At 34.3% G+C, this 23,561-nt stretch overlaps 1 protein-coding gene across 3 annotated transcripts; it reads left to right on the top strand.

Annotated features, from left to right (window-relative positions):
- The first annotated feature begins 2,441 nt into the window (after positions 1-2,441).
- Positions 2,442-22,197, top strand: LOC110097942. Of its 3 annotated transcripts, none has more exons than XR_003700714.1 (8): positions 2,442-3,686; positions 3,771-3,905; positions 4,052-4,196; positions 7,159-7,440; positions 10,221-10,491; positions 20,198-20,337; positions 20,434-20,615; positions 22,146-22,197. XR_003700714.1 is itself a non-coding variant. In XM_020824612.2 (8 exons), exons 1-8 carry the CDS (start codon positions 2,665-2,667, stop codon positions 22,115-22,117), a joined length of 2,187 nt encoding a protein of 728 aa, XP_020680271.1. In that variant the 5' UTR covers positions 2,442-2,664; the 3' UTR covers positions 22,118-22,197. The 3 variants fall into 3 exon arrangements, 1 of the variants encoding a protein (XP_020680271.1); XR_003700715.1 differs by having other exon boundaries at positions 22,064-22,197; XM_020824612.2 differs by having other exon boundaries at positions 20,198-20,364; positions 20,505-20,615; positions 22,064-22,197.
- The last annotated feature ends 1,364 nt before the right edge of the window (positions 22,198-23,561 follow it).

Below are 23,561 nucleotides of genomic sequence, written 5' to 3'. Positions count from 1 at the left end.
CAGCCTCATTTTTGTCCTAAGAGGGAAGAATTCACACATGCGCCTATTTGGGTAAAAATACATGACTTACCTATATAATGTTATGGCATTTCAAAAATCTCAAGTAAAATATGCATACCACTAGCTGTAGATGCTCTCATTGGGGCAAAAACCCATCTCATTTACGTCGGGTTTGTATTCAAGTCAATAATAGTACCATCCACCTTAAAGAAACTCTTATATCCATTATTGGTAAAGTTATGAATATGAAAATTCAGTATGAATGGAGGCCCACCCCCTGCAATCATTGCTAATCCCTGACTCACTCACATGCTTTCCGTCCAAAGTGAGAAACCACTGTTCAACCTACTTCTGATCTTTTGGTTGCTGACAACACATACATAGTAGTAGCAGGTCATCTAGGGATGACCCTCTTCAAACTCTCTTGGGAACGGTTAGCAATTTACAGCCAAACAAAACAAATGGATCATCTCCAAAATATTACTGATTTTGTTGTGAGATAATTCCATCATTATGTTATGTTGATCTTTGTTATCAAATATCATTTAAGAGTTGACAAATTTAAACTCAATGTGTTCTTTTCTCGTATGCATATGATTTTTTAAAAATGAGATTTGAGTAGCCTCCATTACCTAAATTGTGTTGTTCTTGATTGAAGGGTACTAGAAAATTTATTTTGGCAGTGTTTAATATCTTAGTTTTATACAAATATCTAATAGACATAAATAGAATTTGTAAGTGTAACAAAAAAAAATTATGTGTAAAACTCAAAAAATGAGAAAAGTCATTAAGGCATGACCTAGTTGCAATAATCCATATATAATTAAAAATATAAGAATTTGTTCTTCCCTACAATTCTAGAAGACAAGATTGCATAAGTGAAAACAACCATCTGACTCCCATTATAGAGGTTATAAAAAAGTTATAGAGGGTGGAGACGATTATATATTATTAGTTGAGCAATGATAATGCAATAAAAGTTGAGTGTTTACAGTCAGACAACAAAAGTAAAATGACAAAGGCAAATGTTATTAGTTAGGTGATGGTGGTTGTGGCCGTCTACTGTGAATGTGAGGTAAGACAATAGAGTTATTTAATTCGCTTAATTGTCAAACTCCTCCTATGTACAAAATAAAATCCTATTTATAACTTCTTCTTTTTTGTAGAAGAATTTTTTAGTAAACTTGATCGAAATAGAAAAAAAAACACTCAATCAAATGTTCGATATTAATCATCTTAATCATTGGTTATTTATTTGGCATATGAGTTGTTTGGTGACCTCAAAATTGAATGATCTTAAGACTTTTTTGTTCATCTCATCAAACCGCTTGATTTGATTATAAACATAAAAGACTTGGAGACTGTTTGGTCCTCTAACTATTGTCCTAATGTTTTTAATTATGTTTCATGTGCTTGATTTGAAATCTTTCTGAATCGAATAGAATCATTTGTGGTGTCAATGGATTCGTTGTCGAGCCATTAAATTTGAATGTAAGTTTGGCGAAATTAGAGTTAGAATGTTTCTAAATTTTATTATGAAAGTTTTTAATTTAAATCTTATCTTAAAATTTGTGCTAATAAAATGAATTTTCTGTATTATATATATATATATATATATGTATAAAATTAAAAAGTAGCTTTGAAAAAATATTATTGTAGATATTATTAATGTTTTTATTAAAAAAATTAAATACTAAGTTTCACACTTTAAGGGAGATTTACATACATACTACTTTATATTATGCTATTTACATGTTCAATTTTCAAAATTTAATATTTTATGCCTATTACCCATAGATCAAATATAGGTGCAAAGAATGCAATATTAAAATTTATAAAATGATATGAGTAGTAGGAATGAAACATAAGAGTGTCATATTTGATATTAAAGATGCTTATGAGTGATAGACATGAAATATCAAAATTTTAAATGACAGAAATATAAATTGGTATGTATGTAAATCCCCTATTTAATAAGAACATGATATTCTCAATTTTTATAGGGGAGGTTTGATTTAAATAATTTGGATGTTTGGTTGGTTGAAAAATAAGTTCAATATAAAATTAATTAAATACACTGTATTCCATTTTAGTTCTTTTTTGATGTATTTGAAAATTTTCAGATTTGAACAATTTTCAAATACACCACAAATTCAAGACATTGCTACCCCTTGCTAGCCAGCCATCGCTGTACATCATCGTCGGCCACTGCCTCTAGCTATTACCACATGCGGGTCACCGTCGGCCATCGCTTTCGGCCACCATTGCTGGCCACCCGCCGGCTAGCCACCACCGTCGATCACAGTCTCCGGCCACCCTAATCACCGGTGTTCACTTTATTTTGCAATTACTTTATTTCAAATAAAAAAATCATCCTAAAACCTCTATATATATATATATATATATATATATATAGTAAAACTGTAACACAAATCAGTCCACTAAAACGCCGCCAATCTGCTTGCCTGCAGGCCCCTTCTTCCCGCTCACTCCCTCCTTCGATCAATCCACTTTCCACTTTTTCCTTAAAGAAGATTCATCTTTACTCACTGTATTTCGATTCTAGAGTTTATTCTTTCCGATGATTACCGTTGCTCTTTCGATTTCTATCATTAATTTAATTTGTTTGATTGTTTTCACCATTTTTATTTCTCCGACTTTGCCATGGAAAAGCCAATCTGCTTCTGCTCGCGTGGAGAGGAGCAAGCAGGTTTATTGCCTTCCTCATCCTCGAGGAAGACGATTCCTTTTTCAAAGTTGGGATTTTTCTACCTCCGCCTCCTTAGCGGCAGTATTTGTGAACAACAACAATTGATCTGCCTTAGGTCGGACCGCCTTTACACCATCGGACGGACGAGACGGCATTGCCAAATCGTATTTGACCACTGCTGTATCAGCCGGCGTCACTGTCAGATCTTTTTCGACGGAGCCGACCGAAGGCTCAGATTGGTAGACGGGTTCTTACTTTCCCGCGATTTTGATCTCGAAGAGATTAGGCGGAGACTCCGGTCCGAGCGCCAGGTTTTAGGGTTTAGGGTTTCTCTGAATGGCGTATTCGTAAACAGGCGAAAGCTTCTTGGAGGCGCCGTTGCAGAGTTGTCAGAGGGAGACGAGGTTGTCTTTGGCTGTGGCAGATTAAGTTCGGTCTCTCATTGTACGAGGAAATACGGGTTTGTGGTGGAGAGAATTATTCTCTCAGATTTTGCAGAAACCTTAGATGTAAGTGGAAAATTCGTGACCAGAGCGGATCGCCTTCAAAACCTCTGCCAAAGAGTTTTAAGAAGTGAAGATCCTATATGCTATCTGCGTTGTTCTCTAGAGTCGAATTCTGGAACGATAAGCTCAATACATGGAGTTAGAGATCATGCCTCAGCCGCATCATTTCCGGTTCTGGGTTCAGAGGGCCATACCAGACAGAACGATAAAACAGCTAATTATGTTCAAAATGAAAAGATTTTAGCAGTAGATCATGTTGGCAATGCAGAAACTAGTCCTTCGTCGCTTGAGAGAGGAAACAATCTTTGTAGTAGTTTCTCCAATGGTCAGTCTTTCTCTCTGAATAGACTAGAATTTATGGCTCATGATACTTCATATCAGCATACTGAGGTTACATTGATGGAGCTTCTTGATCCCGTTGAAAGCCTTGTCCAAGTTTTTATTGCAACTTTTACTTGCGATGTTTCTTGGTGTGCGCCTTGCGATATTTATTTGAATATATACTTCCTACATTGCATATTTTACCGTTAGTTGACCAAAGAGGAGTTTTACAGGTTTCTATCTTACTGTCAAATTCCCAACCATCTACCAGTAACAATTGCTTTTCATTCTGCTGAAAAATGCTGGAGTTCTTGCTGCGATGATAGGACTTCGGCTCCATATTCAGACTATCCAAATTTATTGCTTGTGTACGCATCCAGATTTGTAGTAAAGTCTCTTTAGATCTTACTAGGACTGACCTTTTCTTAAGATTTTTAATCAATCATTACTGTAATATCTATGATTAGTTCTAACGCTCGCAGATTTTGAGTCATTGCTTGTTGTATATATTTAGGTATCCTCCATTTCCAGATGAAATAGCATTTGGTAATGATCGTAGTAAAAAAGGTGTGGCATGCCATCATCCCAAACTGCTTGTTTTGCAGAGAGAAGAGAGTGTTCGTGTCGTTGTTACTTCAGCTAACTTGGTTTCGAAACAGGTGAGGCTCTGTTGTATCTAATTTTGAATTCCTTCATTTCATTTGAAAGACAACCAATATGGATGATACACTGATCTCTAGGCTTGAGCATTTTACTTGTTGCTTGGTGATATTCATTTATGTAACCTATTTTTCCTGGTTATGATTCCTTCTATCATTGCTATGCTGTTCGTTGCTTTTATCCTATTAAGATTTGGAGTGAAGTTTGAATGAAAGCTGAAGGAGAACTGAAGGAAGGAGAGGTTATAAGTGAATTTAAAATTGCACTTAGTTAGGCATGTTTTTTCGAGGTTTGAACTAATTTGTAGAAATATTAGCTTATTGGATCAGTGCGCTTTTCTAAGTGCTTCTTTTATAATTTATGCTTACATAAATTATGTAAAGAAATTTATTATAAATTATTTACAAGAAATTAGGCTTCTCAGCTAGTTAACGGGCCATTGTAAGTTTACAAGCTCCTTGTAAAGCTTAGCGCCACGTTGCAAACTAATGAAGATTTTGGGCAAGTTTTATCCCCGCAAAGTTCTAATGGTTTGCTACTAAGGTGGTTAATTGTTAAACCATTTTAACGGGAAATTGTTAGTTCCTTCTAGCCATTACATAATTGTTTTTTCACCAAAATTAGCCATTCTAGAAAGGTTCTTTTTTATGCTTATTAACACCTTTGCTACTTTATAAGTAAGCCTTAATCTTTAATATTAAGTTGTTGATGATGATTTCACTCTTATTTTCATATAAAAAATGGATGAAATACTAGAGCTTCATGGGTAAATCTTTGGAAAAATTTTGAAGTGTAAACATTCTTCAAGGATCCTTTAACAACATATTAAGGAAACTCCATCATTTCAATTGCTTAATTTTGTTGTGTGTATTACTTTGTTTAACTTTGCTATGGAGATTCCGGGCAAGTTCAATGGCTGAGAAGTTCTAATGGTTTGTTACTAAGGTGTTTATGGCTCACTATAAATTTTTTTTAGCTCATTGATGAATGTCTCCTCATAAACTTGCCCCTGTCTCGTGAAAATGACTTGTTGAATGTCTCCACTAGTACTCCTTGACCAGCAGATATTGAGTTTTTGAAGCTTCTCTACTAATACTCACTAGTTGTCAAATAAAGGTCTACCCCTCCATTTCAGCAAGTCCTTATGAAGTCTTTCATTTATGGTAGAAACACTCTGCTTAGTTAGGATTTCCTTGGGATTTAGCTCCTACAATTGCCAATAAGGCTTTAGTGCGATGATGTAGGTTTCATTGATACCATGACATGAAGCTAGGAGATGAATGAAAGCCCATGGAATTTGTTGGTGTTATATGGTATGAAATCAAAATAGCTACATGGAGAAATGTAATATGCATAGTCTCAAATTTTTTGAAAAACTCGATAAAGACATGTCCTTGTAGCCAGCTTCTTAAAAGCTTCCCTTCCCGTTGAGTGAACTTGTTGATAAATGATTTACATATCTTCTTCCTTATGTTTCCAACACACCCAATATAAATTCATTGCGTATTTATATATTGCAGCTTTTCAACAATAAGACAATCCATGTTAGCATGTAGATCACGAATAAATTGTGCAAATGGTTATATTGATGCGGGTGCTAACTTGGCATGGACTTATTATTAGTGGATATGTGCAATTTCATTCATCGAGGATTCTAAATTCTAACATGGTTTCTAATCTCCTTTTGGATGAAGTAGCAAGTTCTCCCAAAATTTTTTGATTGATTTGGTCTAAGGATGATAAATTATGAACAACTTAAATTTGACATCCTTGGTCCTCTGAGAGGTTTGACAAATCTATTAAATACAATAGTCTTTGAAGCTATGGCAGATAAAATTAGAGGTGCCTTAGATGGTTTGATCATATAAAATTTTGTTCTTTCGATGAGCCGGTTAGGAGAGTAGATGTATTAGGCTTGGCCTATGTTAAGAAGGTACAAGTAGACTTAAAAAGACATGGTTAGAAACTAGAAAGTATTAGAAATGATATTTTTTTAACTAGATGTAAATGAGAATTTGACTCTTAACAGGCTATAATGGAGAAAAATAATTCATGTAGTTGACCTTATGTAGTGAGATAAAGGCTTAATGATATTGTTGTTGTAGTCTTTGAAAGTCCGACGAGTCTTAGTCTTTGATTGAGACAACTTTTTGTTGCTTATCTAAAATCAACCAACACTAAGTATCACCTATTTGGATTTCACTGCATTTTCAACATTTTATCTTTAAAAAATTGCTTTTAGGAAATCATAATAGGAATTGTGATTAAATAGTAATTTTTAACTACAGAAACAGAAAAATATAAGTAACCATAAATGAGGCTTTAACCTCCAAGAATAGTTTAACAAGAGTGATGCACCAACTATCATATCAAATGGAATCAAAGTTGCAATCTTACAAAACCTATCTGCAACAACAAGGCTGCCATATTTTGATCTTTGTTCTTTGACCAATTGGTAGGTGCAACGTTTTCTTTGCATGCACCACTTGCTTAAGGCGCGATCAAAAGAAAAAGTTTCTCAATCCTAACAATGATTTTTACCTTTTCCAACGTGACTCGAAATACCTTAAATTAAATCATGAATAAGAAAATCAATTGCCGATGTGGAAGGGCACTTCTAACATAACCATTGAGGGTTTTATTTTTATTCTTATTCTCCAGGATTGTTTCATAGGTAATCCAATAAGTCTCAAGTGTAATTTTACATGTCGTTTTCTTTATCGCATATAGAGATGATGTAATTAGCTATTGAGACAGCTTCATATCTTACAGTGATGAACTTTATTGTCTGGTTAATAATTGTGGTTTCTACATGATTATGGCTTTTTCAGCAAAGAAATATTTTTTTCTTGAATTTTTGGATGATATTCCATGGAAATATAAAATTTTGATACAGAAATAAAAGTTTTGCATCATCTCCTTTTGCTGAAATTTTACGATTAACTTGCTTTAATTTGGCAGTGGAATCAAATCACAAATACAGTTTGGTGGCAAGATTTTCCTCGTAGAGATGCCCCTGATTATTCATCCCTTTTTGCTACCATTAAAGATTTGAAATCTGATTTTGCAGCCCAGCTAGCTGGTTTTATAGCATCTCTTATTAGTGATGTTCCTAGCCAAGCACACTGGATCAAAGAATTGGCCAGATTTGACTTTGGAGGGGCTGCTGCTTATCTGGTTGCTTCCATCCCTGGAATGCATGCACTATACACAATTTCTTCCGGAATTAATTTGTTCCAAAATGTAAGATATAAATTCATATATTCGAGTAGTGTTACAGTTAAATTGTTCTGTGATAATGATGCACATCATACTTATCTCTTTGATATAAAATGGCATGTATTAACTTTTTGAGCTCTTAGAACTTACCACTATGACGGATATCTATGTTTTTAAACACTTATGGAAATCATGCCCATGAAGATATCAATTTAATGGATGTTTTGATTTTATTTATAGGTTTTAATTAACCTAACTGAAAGTTGTTGAGTATTCCATATTGTATGGTTTCTTGATGAAAAGGATATTTTTTTCTTATATGGCTGAAGCTATTTTCTTTGTAAGCTAAGAAAATTCAAAATAACCTCTGTAGCTAAAATTTAAGTATTTTCCTAATCATCTTCTTCCTACTTTTACGCATCCCCTCCACTGCCTTTGTGAATTTTAGGAGCTCATATCGTTGAATTTTCACTGAATCTTGTACAAGCTTGCTTTCTACCGCAAGGATTGTGATGTTCTCATCCACTGGATTATAGCATCTACGGAGAATCCTTTGTGAGGTCTTGGTTGTATGCGATCTTAATCCCGGGATCCATTTACGTCCTTTCTTCTTGTTGACCAACATATATTTTCTTGAATTAAAAAAAAATGGTCAACCAAAATAGATTTGATGAACAAAAAAAAAATGATCAATCAACATAAGATATATTCAACCAAGTTAAACGTGCTTGAGTTTGATTATTTTTTGAGATTTATGGCAAATCTCCATGTTCCTCCCTATTTCCATGATGATGAACTATCTCACACAAGATCCAATACATGTTGCCAACATAAGCTTTTGGAGCGAGGAGAGGGTAATATAGTTGTGGATGGGAGAAGGAAAAAATAATAATGCAGTTGTGGAGGGGACATGTTAGAAGGAAAAATGTAAAACAAGAAGTTCATTATTGAGATCATATTTTGACTGAATAATAAGTTGGTGTTCAAGTGAAGTGTATTAAGGATGAAGATCAAAAAATGATTTTATTAGAAGAGGATATTCAACAAAGTGGATGAGATATTTTTTATGAACTTTTCAATGAAGATTATGAGAATGAGATTAACTTTCGTGACCTCAGCACCCTAAATGAAAATAAAATTTTTTGTTTTTATCAGCGTATTAGTAAAACTGAAGTTAGAGAGGCTTTAAAGAAAATGAAGTGTGGTAAAGCTGTTGGATCTTATGATATGCCACTAGAGGTGTGGAAATGCTTAGGAGATGAAGGAATTTCTTGGCTTACTAAACTTCTTAATATTATTTTAAAGACTAAAAAGATGCAAGCTGAGTGGAGAATGAGTGTGTTGATTCCTATTTTTTAAGAATAAAGGTGATGCACAAGATTGTGTGAATTATAAGGGAATTAAGTTAATGTGTCATACTTCAAAACTATGGGAGAGAGTTATGGAGCATAAGTTGCGGCGTGATACTAATGTTTTTCCAAATCAATTTGTATTCATGCCAGGTAGGTCTACCATAGAAGCTATACATTTATTGAGAGGTTTGATAGAGAAGTATAGAGAGAATGAGGGTCTACATATGATATTTATTGATTTAAAGATAACATTTGATAAAATTCCAAGATAAGTGTTATGAAGAGTTCTAGAAAATAAAGGTGTTAATATTGCTTATATTCAAGTCATTAACGATATGAATGTAGGAGTTGTTACTTGTGTTCAAACACAAGGTAGTTTGACCAAGTTTTTTTCTATTTCAATTGGATTACATCAAGGATTAGCCTTAAGCCCATATCTTTTTTGCTTTAGTAATGGATGTACTCACTAGACATTTGCAAGAGGTTGTACCATGGTGTATGCTTTTTGTTGATGATTCTTCTTCTTGATAAGACTAGAGAGGAAGTTGAAGGTAAATTTGAATTATGGAGGTCAACCTTAGAGTCTAAAGGCTTTCCTTTGAGTAGTTCTAAAACTGAATATATGGAGTGTAATTTTAGTAATAATAGATCTAGTGGAGGGATTGTGATTTTGGGTAATCAACTCGATATTAAGAGTACACGTTTTCTATATCTTGGGTCTATTGTTCAGATTGATGGTGAAATAGTGGGGATATTATTAGTATAATTCAAGTTGGATGTTTGAAGTGGAGGAATGCATCTTTTGTGATAGGAAAGTCCCCCTCAAACTTAAGGGAAAATTCTATACGAGGGTTGTTAGACCTGTAATACTTTAAGGTGCAAAATGTTGTCCATTAAAAGAAAAATATAATATTAAGTATTTGTTGAGATGAGAATGCTGAGGTGGATGAGTGACTTTACTCTTAGAGACATGATACGAAATGAGAATATACGTGAAAAAGGTTGGAGTAGCTCCAGTGGAAGATAAGATTAGAGAGAGTTGTCTTAGATGGTTTGGTCACATAAAACAGTGGCCTTCCGATGATCCGGTTAGAAAAGTATATGTATTAGATTTGACTTATGTTAAGAAAGGTAGATGTAGACCTAAAAAGACTTGGCTAGAAAATATTAGAGATGATCTTTTTTATTAGATTTAAATGAGAATTTAATTTTAACAAGACACAATGGAAAAAAATGATTCATGTAGCTGACCACACAGTGGGATAAAAACTTGATGTTGTTGTTCTTTTGTTGTTGTTTTGTTATTCCATTTTACAACTACTTGTTACTAGTGATTACTTTGTTCTTTGTGTTTTGTTTTGACGCATTGGGTATTATAAGATATGTTTTGCCTTAAGTATTTATGAATTTATACTTCTAATACAGCTTGAGCACGTTTTACCTCTAATACAGACTGAGGAGCACATCGTGCTTTCAAAGGTTATTACTTCGACAAAATATCTTGGTTCTGTTCAAGCATCCGTAGTAGGTTTACGCCATAGGTTTCATAATGCAATTGATTCAAGAGGTGAACAACTAAAGAAGCTGGCTTTATTTCTTGGGAAGTTTAAAGATAGTTCATCCCGACTCATGGAGGTTGTCCTGAAGAGAAACCACAATATTCCTGCAGATGCTAATGCTATTAGTATTTTGGTTTCCAACTTGGATGAAATGTCTAATGGAGGTATAGAAAAAGTCATTCTACTAAAAAAACTACATGTTGCAATGATGTTTTTCTCTCGAATTAGTGAAGTAAATAGATACATTCTTTTTCTAACAGTTGATGAAAATATTATTTATTAATTATCATTAATATGGTCTACACCAACTACTGGAGGCCACTTAGGTATGTGTTGCTTGCGTTTTGACATGTTTTTCAGAAGCACTAAGCCTTATGCTAAGGTTCTTGATAGAAATAATACTTCCCAGGTTCAACTTGTAGTGCTCGAGCATTGAATCAGTAAGAATGACACTTTCATGGAAACCTTGTTTCTCTATAAAGACTGAACATAGATTTAACTTTTTATAGGATAAACTATAATAACTATGACTGATCATTGAATGATTATAGCATACCTAATCTACCCACTTAATTGTTTAAGCTGAATTAAAGCTTAATTCTGTTATTCAAGGTACAAACTAGACGTATGACTGATCATTGAATGATTATAGCATACCTAATCTACCCACTTAATTGTTTAAGCTGAATTAAAGCTTAATTCTGTTATTCAAGGTACAAACTAGACGGCCTATATATACCAATCATATAAATAGCTTCTTTCCCTTGCTCATCATGAGTATTTGTTACTGATGCTTAATATAGATGCTATCTTACCCCATAGAGGCCTAAATTGAGGTGTATATTAGATATATTAGATAAAAAACACTATGAAAATGCATACCATTACCGATAAGTTTTTTTAATTGCATATTATATGCATAATGTTGAGTAATGCAATACTTACTTTATAGTAAGAAACTATAGACAAGTGTTATTTGAATAATTAATAAGATCATAGATTTAAAATGTTGCGATCTGTTCTTTCACAGAGAAGAAAGAGGAGCCTTTTAAGTACCTATGAGTCTATTTAAAATATTTCAGATAATATGTGATTTTGGAAGAGAACAGTACTGTTACAATGTTATTAGTCTCTCCTGATGCACCTTTTTGTGTACATCAGAGAAGTTTGAGGATTGCTCTTTGATTTTATATGTTTAAACTATATGATCAATAAGAGGAGGTAATTTAGTAAAACTATCATTGTTCGTCCTTAGCTCAAATCTGAGAAGTTAAGGATTGATATTAGGTTAAACACCACAACAACAACATCAAGCCTTTGTCCCACTACGTGGGGTCGGCTACATGATATTAGGTCAATCACCAATCATAATATTTATGAAAAATTTTGAAGTGAATACAAATTTAATGATTGAAAGTGCTATGATGTTTCATAGAGCTAGTGCACCCATGGCCTAACCCTAATGTGGTAAGAAGTAAGCCTAGGTTTCATAAACATCATCCGAAAGTAAAGAGCCATATGTTAATATTATTATTTTGAGAAATATACAAGGATTAGTTAGGCTAGTTCATAAGTGAGACTCACTAAAATATCTTGTTATTGATATAACACATCTATTGGATAAAAAAAATGAACTTAAAAGTTTAATTACAAGAGCCCAAATAATATCCTAAGAAAGTACTAAAGATCGAGCCCAATCAAGGCCAATTACAAAAATCCACTAATGAAAAAATAATTTAGAGTTTTAATACTTAAATTTTAAATCTAGCATCTAAAAGGTTTGAATTAAATATAATTAATAAAAATTATAATAAAAATAATAATGAATTAAAATAAATCCAGGATTAAGGATTTATGGCTTAATCCCGTATTTACTAAATCCTTCAGTTCGGCAGATTTTGGGATTTTGGCTGGAGAAGCGCGTGAGCAGGGAGAAAGTTACCTTCACTTCCAGCGAGCTCCTGGTTCTTGCGTCCGATCAAAATGTTGTAGCTTCCGAGCCGACGGCAAGGGAAAGCCGCAGAAGGAGCAAAGTCGATCGACTAGGGAGGAGGCGAAGAAGCGACGCAAGGGAGAAAGTTATCTTCACGGCGAGCGAATTCCGTCGCTACTTCCGATTCGACAGGGGAAGACCGTCGAGTGAGCGAAGTCGAGCGACCTTGAGGGAGCGGGGTCGGACGACGCCTGATGAAGCAGCGGGAGGGAAGAAGTTTCCCTTCACGGCAGGCGATCTCCCCTGTTTCTTTCGATCAAATTGTCGTAGCTTCCGTTCAGACAGGAAGGAAAAGTCGTCGGAGGAGCGAAGTCGTGCAGCCACGAAGGATCGGAAGAAGCGGCTGAAGGGAGGAAGACTACTCCATAGCCGGCGAGCTCCAATGGCTTCTTCCGATCAAAATGTCGGAACCTCCGCTCCAACAGGAAGGAAATGTCGTCGAATTGGCGAAGTCGGATAGCACAGAGGGAGGGAGAATCGTTCGGCCTCCTTTTCGTTGGCTTTTAACGACTCGAGGTGGGTCGTGTGATGAAACAACGCGAGGTCATTCGAGGAGTGTCGCAAAGACGTCTGCGACGTGCGACGACGTGCGCGGGACGACTACGACGTGCGAGCAGGTGAGGATTTGAAATTTATTTTCTTCTCCTTTTTTTTAGTACAGTAGGTCAACATATACCAATCATATAAATAGCTTCTTTCCCTTGCTCATCATGAATATTTGTTATTGATGCTTAATATAGATGCTATCCTATGATGCACCGACACGAACACGACGACACGGACACGACATGACACGGACACGGGACACGACATTTTTTAAAAATATAGAACACGGGTGCGGCGTGGACACGGCATAATAATTTTTTAATATACTATATAGAAATTAAGGTAACATTATATTAAAAATTACAAGCAATATTAAATCAAAGTCATGATAACTTGTTTAGCTTATAACATAATGATGTTTAGTACAAAAATGTCTAGTACTACCATAAAAATATAAGCAAAAAATTATTTAGTACAACATGAAGGTCCAACTACTCAATAGAGGGAATGATAGAATTAGATTCAGAGGTTGGTCTTTGACCTTCAGTATCATCATCATTGAATATCATTGCTTCCAACTCTGGTTCATCTAGAGAAAGATTTGCAATCTCCAATAACCCCATATCATCAAGGCACTCGAACTCATCTCCAGCAACATCCCACATCTTGTTATCACCTGCCATATAAAGTGGGGTTTTCCTTGATAGAAGACGAAGATTTGTATGCACATAAACTAAAGCATCAGCCCGTTGTGAAGTTATTTTATTTCTCTTCATTAATTGAATAAATGAGTATGTGCTCCAATTTTTCTCACAATAGGAAGAGGATGATACTTGACCAAGAAATTTTATTGGGCCAAACAATGCAGAGGTGTGTTGCTTTTGGTCCACCTATCCTCAAGAATGGTATAAAACAATGCTCCAAAAACTTAAGCCTTCATTATGTGATTTTCTTTTATATCTATATATAATTTCTTTTACTTTTGTCAACATAGAGTTCCACATCTCATAAATCAAATGTAGGCATGATTTATCTGTGTCAGCCTCTCTTAACATGTCATAAATCAGATCAGTGAAAGCCAAAATGTAATCTATATCATCCCACCACAAATCATCTAAGACCTTATCTTTCACATATCTTGCTTTCCCAACATCATCTTCTCGATAGCAAGACCACTTCTCACTAATCACCATAGATTGAAGGGCATTTTTTATTTGTTTGAATCTTCTCAACATAATTATTACAGAGGCAAAACGAGTTTCAGTAACAGCTAACATTCTCAAATGTGAGAAATCATTAAACATTAAAAGTCTCATTGGTGGTTCATAATGAAATTTCTAATCAAAATAGCATCACTTGCAACTACTGTTATCCAATGACATTCAGCATAGATGATTTCATTTGCCTCTGTATTCTTTGTTGCACAAATACTTTTTAGAGCAAGATTTAAAGTGTGCACAACACATGGAGTCCAGAATATATGAGGATAAGTTTGCTCCACCAACAATCCTGCAGCTCTACACACCAGTGCATTATCTGTTATAACCTGCACAACATTTGAAGGCCCAATAATGACTATCACCTCTTTAATCAAATTGGCAATGAAATATTTATCCTTGTATTTTCCTTCACAATTCATAGCTTTAATAAACATTGGGCAATTTTCTGTAATGGCCATAAAATTAATGAGTGGTCTTCTTTGAGGATCAGTCCAACCATCACATATCAAAGTGACTCATTTTTCTTTCCACACACATTTTGTTGGTTCAAGCAATGTTTTAATATGTGCTCTTTCTCTTTCTAATAATTTTGATCTTAATGCATTGTAGCCAGGTGGAACATAACCTGCAAGGTTGTTATTACATGCAAAAGTGAATGCATTTTTGTAATGAGGATTTCTTGCAAGATTGAAAGGAAGTCCAGCTGAAAAAAACATTCTTGCTATTTCACCATCCAATTCTTCTCGCAGCTGCATGTTAAAAGCCTTCTCTAAAGCACTACTGGTAACTCCTTTTCTTTTCTTTGAATCATATCCTTCACTTCTATATGATAACGAATGATCAACTCTAAAAGATGAGGAAGAAGTGTGGGATGAACCATGGATAGATGGCAAATATATCTCTTTAGGAAGTGCCATTTTAATCCTAGATTCAACTTCATCAACTTGTCTATTCAATTCAATCAACTGTGATGTAGGAATCTTAGGACACATTTTAATTCCATGGCCAGAAATCTTAAGAATATGTGCTTTCACCCTAGAATAAGATCCTTTGTAGGTTCCACTACAATAATTGCATTTAAATGACACATTCCAGAATGACACATTCCCTCCTCCTTCAAAAGTTTTTCCTAACTTTGTAACATGAATCTATAATGGCTTATCAGTTTCTACAGATGGCTCTTTTGAACCACTCCCACCAGCATTAGAGCTCATTTTGCTTTTAAAATCACTGGTGAAGTAGAAGAAATAAAGACTTATTGTAAAACAATTAAAAATTGCCAAACAAAGTAAAAAAAAAACAATTAAAGAACTATTGCATCATGCGTTATGACTATCTGATTAAAAAACAATTAAAAAATTTGCAACTATGTCGAGGGTCCAAGGGGGCGCTTCCCCCTGGCGGGGTTCGACCTTACAAATTTTTATTGTAAGAGTAAAAGCGTAGTGAAAGCGCAACAAAAGCGCACTTAAAACGCAGTTAAAGTGCACTTAAAGCGCAGTTAAAGCGCAACAAAAACACAGTTAAAGTGCACTTAAGGCGCAACAAAAGCACAGTTAAAGCGCATTAAATAAATAAATTTTTATTGTAAGAATAATTTTAATCCAAAACAAATAAAATACCTAAAAAAAATGCTCTTCTGATCACAAATCTACAAAAACATTGATAAATGAAGAGAAATGGAAAATGGAAAAAAAAATGACAAAATCAACTTACAAGTTTGAAAAAGTTTTTGCGGTTTGGCGTCGACTTCCCTTGGCTTCACCCAGAAACTAAGGAGTATGACTTGTTGCTTACGGTCGTAAGGGAAGACCAAGGGTGCGATCGCCAGCCGACCGCTGCTCGCCTCAATCGCTCGGGAAGACCACGAATACGAATAGGGATGTGGAGTTAAGGAGAAGATGAAGACTCAGGCGTGAACCGGCTAATATGAAATAGTGGGATTAGGTTTTTTTTATTTATTTAATTATATAATATCCGGACACGCGTGTCTGGTTTATTTATTTATTTTTTTTAAATGGGACACACTAGTGAGGTGTCCGACACGTGTCCTCGCTGTGTCGGATGCGTGTCCGTGTCCGACACTGCATACCCTCTTAAAACGAAGTGTCGGTGCATCAGAAATGCTATCTTACCCCATAGAGGCCTAAATTGAGGTGTATATTAGATAAAAAAAACACTATGAAAATGCATACCATTACCGATAAAGTTTTTTTGATTGCATATTATATGCATAATGTTGAATAATGCAATACTTACTGTATAGTAATAAACTATAGGCAAGTGGTATTTGAATAATTAATAAGATCATAGATTTAAAATGTTGCGATCTGTTCTTTCACAAAGAAGAAAGAGGAGCCTTTTAAGTACCTATGAGTCTACTTAAAATATTTCAGATAATATGTGATTTTTTGAAGAGAACAGTACTGTACCAATGTTATTAGTCTCTCCTGATGCACCTTTTTGTGTACATTAGAGAAGTTTGAGGATTGCTCTTTGATTTTAGATGTTTAAACTATATGATCAATAAGAGGAGGTAATATAGTAAAACTATCATTGTTTGTCCTAAGCTCAAATCTGAGAAGTTAAGGATTGATATTAGGTTAAACACCACAACAACAACATCAAGCCTTTGTCCCACTACGTGGGGTCGGCTACATGATATTAGGTCAATCACCAATCATAATATTTATGAAATTTTTTGAAGTGAATACAAATTTAATGATTGAAAGTGTTATGATGTTTCGTAGAGCTAGTGCACCCATGGCCTAACCCTAATGTGGTAAGAAGTAAGCCTAGGTTTCATAAACATCATCCGAAAGTAAAGAGCCATATGTTAATATGATTATTTTGAGAAATATACAAGGATTAGTTAGGCTAGTTCATAAGTGAGACTCACTAAAACATCTTATTATTGATATAACACATCTATTGGATAAAAAAAAAGAACTTAAAAGTTTAATTACAAGAGCCCAAATAATATCCTAAGAAAGTACTAAAGATCGAGCCCAATCAAGGCCAATTACAAAAATCCACTAATGAAAAAATAATTTAGAGTTTTAATACTTAAATTTTAAATCTAGCATCTAAAAGGTTTGACTTTTCTCTGGGAACATGTATGTGTTTGTAGTTTAATGATGATAAGATAAATTAATCACTTTCTTCCATTAGTTACCATCTATTCACTTTTCATCAAAAAATTTCTTTTATTTTTGAATTTTGATAACCATTGTAACTCTATAAGTAATTATGGTATGTAGTAAGAAATTTTAAGTTTTGAATAAAAAGAAAATTTTGGGGGAATTTATTCTCTTTGGGCTAGTGCTTGGTACCCTACTTTGACCAACCTTGATGGGATTAGGTAGTTATTATTGTTACTCTTCTTAATTTATTTTCTAAATCTTTTTGGCTTCTTTTCTCACACCTTATCCATTTTTTAAGACCAATCATCCGCAACTCGAGTCTTAAAAGGTCATTCAAACCCTTTTCAAGACCCTTGGTTTAGTTTAGGCTCTCATGCACCCACTATTATTCTCTATAGAACTATAAGATCTTTAACCTCACAAAAAATTTATAATATACTTAAGATCATAAGTTTACATCCTAATCTTTATCATTCACCATTATTTCCAGCCATTTATCATACTCAAAACTCATTCCCTAAATTAAACTTGCAAATGAGCTTAAACTAGCCCCAACAGAACTAGTCTTGGCATTCTTTTGACCATACCCCTCCAAATCCCTCTTCACTCCACCAAAAAAAGCCAAATAACTTTTTTATTAAATAAACTAAATATTCATAAAAATTTTCAATAACTAATCCCACTAAAAAGGCATCCCATATTCATCATATATTGTATCAAAGCAAAGTCTGGAAGGATAAATTTTGGTCTTAATTTTTTTCCACATAAAGGAAGCTTTCTTGTGGTAAACTTGCCTTCAAACTTATGAGTTATTTTAGAACTTTTGAGGTAATTTTTTTTTTATCACAGTCTAAATTTATATTATTAGCATAAAAAATGAAAATTATTACTTGTAAGTGTATGGAAAGAACAATAAATTTCAACAAGTGTGCCCAACCAAATAGTTTAACCTTTTCTGCCTTGTGTCAACTTATCTTAAAAAAAATGTCTCTTGAGAGAACACTTTAGTGAGAGAGTGCTCCCCACTTCAAAATAACCTCACAATTGATGCAAATTTAAATTTTATTATTATTATTATTTTGTTTTCTTTGTTAATGCTTATGAGTAACTATCAAAGTTTATTTGGATTAACTTGTAATAATTTGCTTTCTTAGGAACCAGAGGCTTGGTAGTCTTAATCATTTTTCTTACATTTAAAGTTTAAGGATATAAGTGTGATGTAATTGTACTAAACTTGGTATTTTTATGGCTAAGTAAAATTTTTGCCAAAAAGTCAAAACTGTTTGTGAGCTCGGGGTTTAAGAGGTCTTGCACCCCCCTCCTTACCTAGAAGTTTTCTTAGCTTGAAAATTCAATTTTATTATACATTTATATTATCTAATACCCTTTCACTCTCATCTCTTTTCATATTTTTAAATTCATCGACGTGGCACCTAGATCGATTTCTCAGGACCAAGTTAAAAATTTGATCAGGATAGTAGATGCCTTAGACTTTAAGATCCTTTAAAATGATTTAAAGACTCAAGAAATTAAAAAACCAATTAAGAATCAAATTTAAAAACTTAGAGAACAAATGCAATCTCTCATGGATTATTACATAATAATGAAATCTTAATTCCACCTCTAGTAACTACTCAAATTGTACCTATATTTAATGCTTCTTCAATTTTCTTTGTCAAAATAGTTTTGTATTTGCTAAAATGGTGCATTTATCAAAGAACTATTTATGCATTGTGCTTCAAAATTCCAACAAATTAATCACTAGGTATGAGCGATGGTTGAGCTTCCCTAGCTACTTGAGCTTTTTAGTGGTCTTTTGATTTGACCTTCAAAATATAAGTTTGTTCTAATTCATACTCAAGTATTCATTAAATTCATATAACTTACAGACGGTTGATAAGCATGTTGGATAATAATTATAAAATAATTACAATAGTTTACAGACATTTGCCTGTCTTAATTCCAGAGATCACTGAGGTGATATGAGGGTGGAAGACTGCTTGGGAATACTTGAGGGAATTCAAGTAAACCCTAACAAGAGAGAAGAAAATAGCAAACGAACACAATTTGGATGGAAAATTTCAGCAAAACAGCACCTTTGGTTGAAGAAAATCAACTAGAACGAAGAAACGAAGCAATATACAATTGATCCACTATTGGAGAGGAGGATCTTCTCTCCCAATCCCTAGATGAAATCTAGGGCCCAAGACTCCAAGGCAAGAACTCCCAAAATCAGTAACAAAACATCCATAATCCTAACCCTAAACAACTCATACTATTTAATACATTAATTCCCTAATTCAAATTTCCCTCCCATGCCTACCCCCCCCCTTCTTTCTCTAATTGGCTCCTAGTGGGGCCCAGTTGTTTGGGCGGCAACAACAGCAAAGGAGACGGCATTTGTCTGCCTCTTGTAAACAAGAGCCGGCTATGCCGATTCAGCCTGGACCGGCCTAACAAAGACTGCTGAGCTTGATGGAACATTGCTATAGGTGGAAGCGATGTAGATTGATTTTTTTCACAATAACCATGATATTGCTCGTCTAACTTGACCAGCTTTGGTAAAGAAAATTACTTTACCTACTTAATTGCAAGGATCATCGTCTATATATATAATCTTTTACACTTCAGTTATCCTACCAAGGCATTCTAATAAATAGAGCTATAATAACATCCCTTGATATTTGGGTAGCAATTGCTAACCTTCCATCCTGAACTGAGCGGCAGTTTACAAATATAGTTCCTTCAGTTTGGCATGGCTTTTGCATAAATTATGCTTAAAAAAGTGAAGATACTAAGAGAAACGGTTGAATAATTCTCACTTTTCAACTGTATTTGAAAATTTTTATGCAGGTTAAGATGACGTATTTTTTGCAATTCTCCTTCTAGCATTCGTTAAATAATTTTTTTGTTTTAATATTTATATTTACTTGTACTTTCTAATCCTTTCACTACTCTCTTGTATTAGACTCTGTCCAACTTGGTTTTCTTCCAAGAGATGTCGCAAAGTGGGCAGCCCCTCTTGTTGATCATGGGTTCTTAGAAATTGCAGCATTTGTATGTCCTAAGGAAGCCCTAGCTGCTGCGTTAGATGGAAATAATACAAAAGTAAAATGCTTACTATCCATAGCACAGGCATGTTTCTTTTTTATTTTAATATATGTTTTAATTCTCTTAGTTTTTCTTCTGAAAATGGTTCTACAGATTTCCATTTCAAGTTCCTCACATTTGAGATTCAAATCATGCGAAAATGACGGGAAAATTATGCAATGCAGGGGCCAAAGTTTTCTGAAATGTCAAGATTAATTCAAGCTGAACACTTACCTGCTTTATGCTTATTTATTGCATCCATCCAACGGTGCCTTGGTCTGTGGCGCCTGAAAGAGGTATCCACAACACCCTTCATATTAGTACCCTGTCAGGGAATTAATTAAATCTTATATTTCTCCATCGTTGAACATTCCTGATTTCTTAGTTGCTTCTTAAAATTTTGGTTTTAAGCTTACATTTTATCAGGTTTGATTGTGATTAACCATTATATTTCTTCCATAATTTTGCCTAGATAACTAACCATAGCTCTTCCCTTTCGTAAATCTTGAAGTGTTTAAACAAGTGATATTCACATTCAAGCAAATATGAAAACCACAGTTTTCAAGATGACGCTAATGGTAACGGACAGTTGAAAGTTTCTTTTAAAAGGGGAAAAACATCCCCTGCCAGAACCTCATTTTTGTCTCACAATTTTTTCTAAGAAATTTTAGCATCTTATGCCTGTGATGTTAGTGATTTTTCTTGTTTTAAGTTGTGCTTTTACCTCCATTGTAGAGTATCTTGTCAACAAGGCTACTGTTCTCTAGACTTTTTTATAAATATTTGGATACATACATTTGTAAGTTTTTCTTGCCTGAAGTAATTCTGCACCTCAAATGTCTGGTGGATGTCACCGACGTTTAAAATTATGCAAGTGGGTATTAAGACATTTTTTTCGTTAATAAGTGTACTCATTTTAGATATCTTGGGTCTATTGTTTAGAATGATGGTGAAATAGATGGGGATTTATTAGTAGAATTCAAGTTGGATGGTTGAAGTGAAGGAATGTTTTGGGTTTGTTGTGTGATAGAAAAGTACCACTCAAACTTAAGGGAAAATTTTATATGATGATGGTGAGACCTGCAATGCTTTATGGCACAGAATGTTGGTTATTAAAAAAGAAGCATAACATTAAGTTAAGTGTTGTCGAGATGAGGATGCTCAGGTGGATGAGTGGATTTACTCTTAAAGACAAGATAAGAAACAAGCATATCTGTGAAGTGGACTAGCTCTAGTGGCAGATAAGATTAGAGAGAGTTGCCTTAGATGGTTTGGTCATATTAAGCGGCGGCCTTTCGATGACCCTATTAGGAGAGTAGATGTATTAGATTTGTCCTATGTTAAGAAAGGTAAATGTAGACCTAAAAAGACTTGGTTAGAAAATGTTAGAAATGACCTTTATTTATTAGATTTAAATGAGAATCTGACTCTTAACATGACGCAATGGAGAAGAAAGATTCTTATAGCCAACCCCATGTAGTGGGATAAAGGCTTAATGTTGTTGTTGTTGTTGTTGAAGCTTCATAATCAAGAGTGTTCTCTAACATGTCTGGATGTAATTAATCTTAGGATCTTGCTTCTTTGAGAAACTTGACCCTCCTAATTAAAATAAATATTAGTTTGAACCAAATTCCTTACATGGGTAACTATATAACTCATATATGCATTCTACCTTTCACTGATCCCCACGAGCATATAAAGTGCATTGATTAATTATGATTGATCCTTTACTATAATATCGCAGGCATCTTTCAATGGTATTAACATCTATTGGCATCGTTCTGGACTTGGATGTTGATTTTGTTGTGTTTAAAACTTGATATTAGGTTATGTCTCAGTACAAATGGCCAGAATATTTAGAGACAGATTTTGCGTATGGTATGATTACTTATCATTAAATATGAATTATTTAGATTCTAAATTGAATGCCTTAGCTTTAAGTGGTTTCTCTTGCGGCTATTTTGCACGTACAAAGCTTCTTCCTCAATTGGAACCTCAATGGACCCAAAATTTTTAGCAGCATTTTCATCCGCTGCTGGGAAAAAGTCATTTCAATTATCCGAGTCTGAAGAATCTGACCCAGAGGTAACTAAAAACTTTTCTGAGTGTATGATTGCTGTTCTAACTTGTTGAAAGGATCTGTTATGCTTATTTTTCTGCAATTGGTCTTTTTCTTAAATACTCCTGTGTTTTCAGTGGGGATGCTGGAACACTGATTATGAAGTAAAGAGCCCTTCAATAAGGATCTTATTTCCAACCATTGAAAGAGTGAAAAGTAGTGCTCAAAGTATTCAGCTTTCAAAATACTTGCTTTCTTTCTCAGAGGTAATAGCCAATATCTTATGCTGCTAGCAATTAAACATCAGCTATTGCACTACAATTTATAGAAGAGGAGAGTTTTAATTTATTGAAGAGGAGAGTTTTATTGCGATAATCAAAATAACAGAAGAAAAATAACAAGATACAATTGATCCTCTATTCGAGAGGAGGATATATCTCTGCCAAATCTCTAGATGCCACTATAGCCTAAAAACCTAAACTTAAGAGATCTCAAATTTTAGCCAAATTAAAGAAGCCCTAACCTAGAAAAACAAACTATTTAATGCATACAATTCAAAAGGAAATCCCTAAATAGCCCCTACTTTGAAATTTCCCTCCCAGTGCCCTTCAAAAATCTTCCTAAACAACTCCATAAAGTGTTGGGCTGTTGGATCCTGTGTACAGGAGGCGGAGAACTTCCGCCTATTTCCTGTAAGTCGGTCCCGTATGGACCGGTCCAGTGAACCGGTCTAATAAAACTTAAATGCCATGTGTTCTATTTAACCTATAATATTCTAACCTATTCCATTAGGAAGCACTTCCATGGTTCAATCTAAGTCATCCATTACATGGGATTTAAGCTATTCAATCCAATGCCTCTGAGATCAATCAGCCTAAATTCTTTATAGGTGATATATCGAGCACATTTTCTTTGGTTAGAAATTCAATCTGTGAGAATCTATTGATAACAAAGAATGCCTTCAAAATGAATATGAGAGCCAAGTGTGAGAAGAGGCTGTAAATCAGCAATCAGTTAATATCATATACAATTTTCTTTAACATCCTTATTTTACATATTTTACAGAGATATTGGTCTTTTGAGAACTATTCGTATCGTTTATATGCTTCTCTCCACAGAATACTTGGCAAAGATTAAGAACTAGCCGTATCCTTTACGACGCAGTTCCAAACCCTCCATACAG

This window comes from Dendrobium catenatum, unplaced genomic scaffold (assembly GCF_001605985.2).
Source record: "Dendrobium catenatum unplaced genomic scaffold, ASM160598v2 fragScaff_scaffold_582, whole genome shotgun sequence".
NCBI lineage: Eukaryota > Viridiplantae > Streptophyta > Magnoliopsida > Asparagales > Orchidaceae > Dendrobium > Dendrobium catenatum.
The sequence above is the reverse complement of the archived record's forward strand: the minus strand, read 5'-3'. Positions and strand labels throughout refer to the sequence as shown.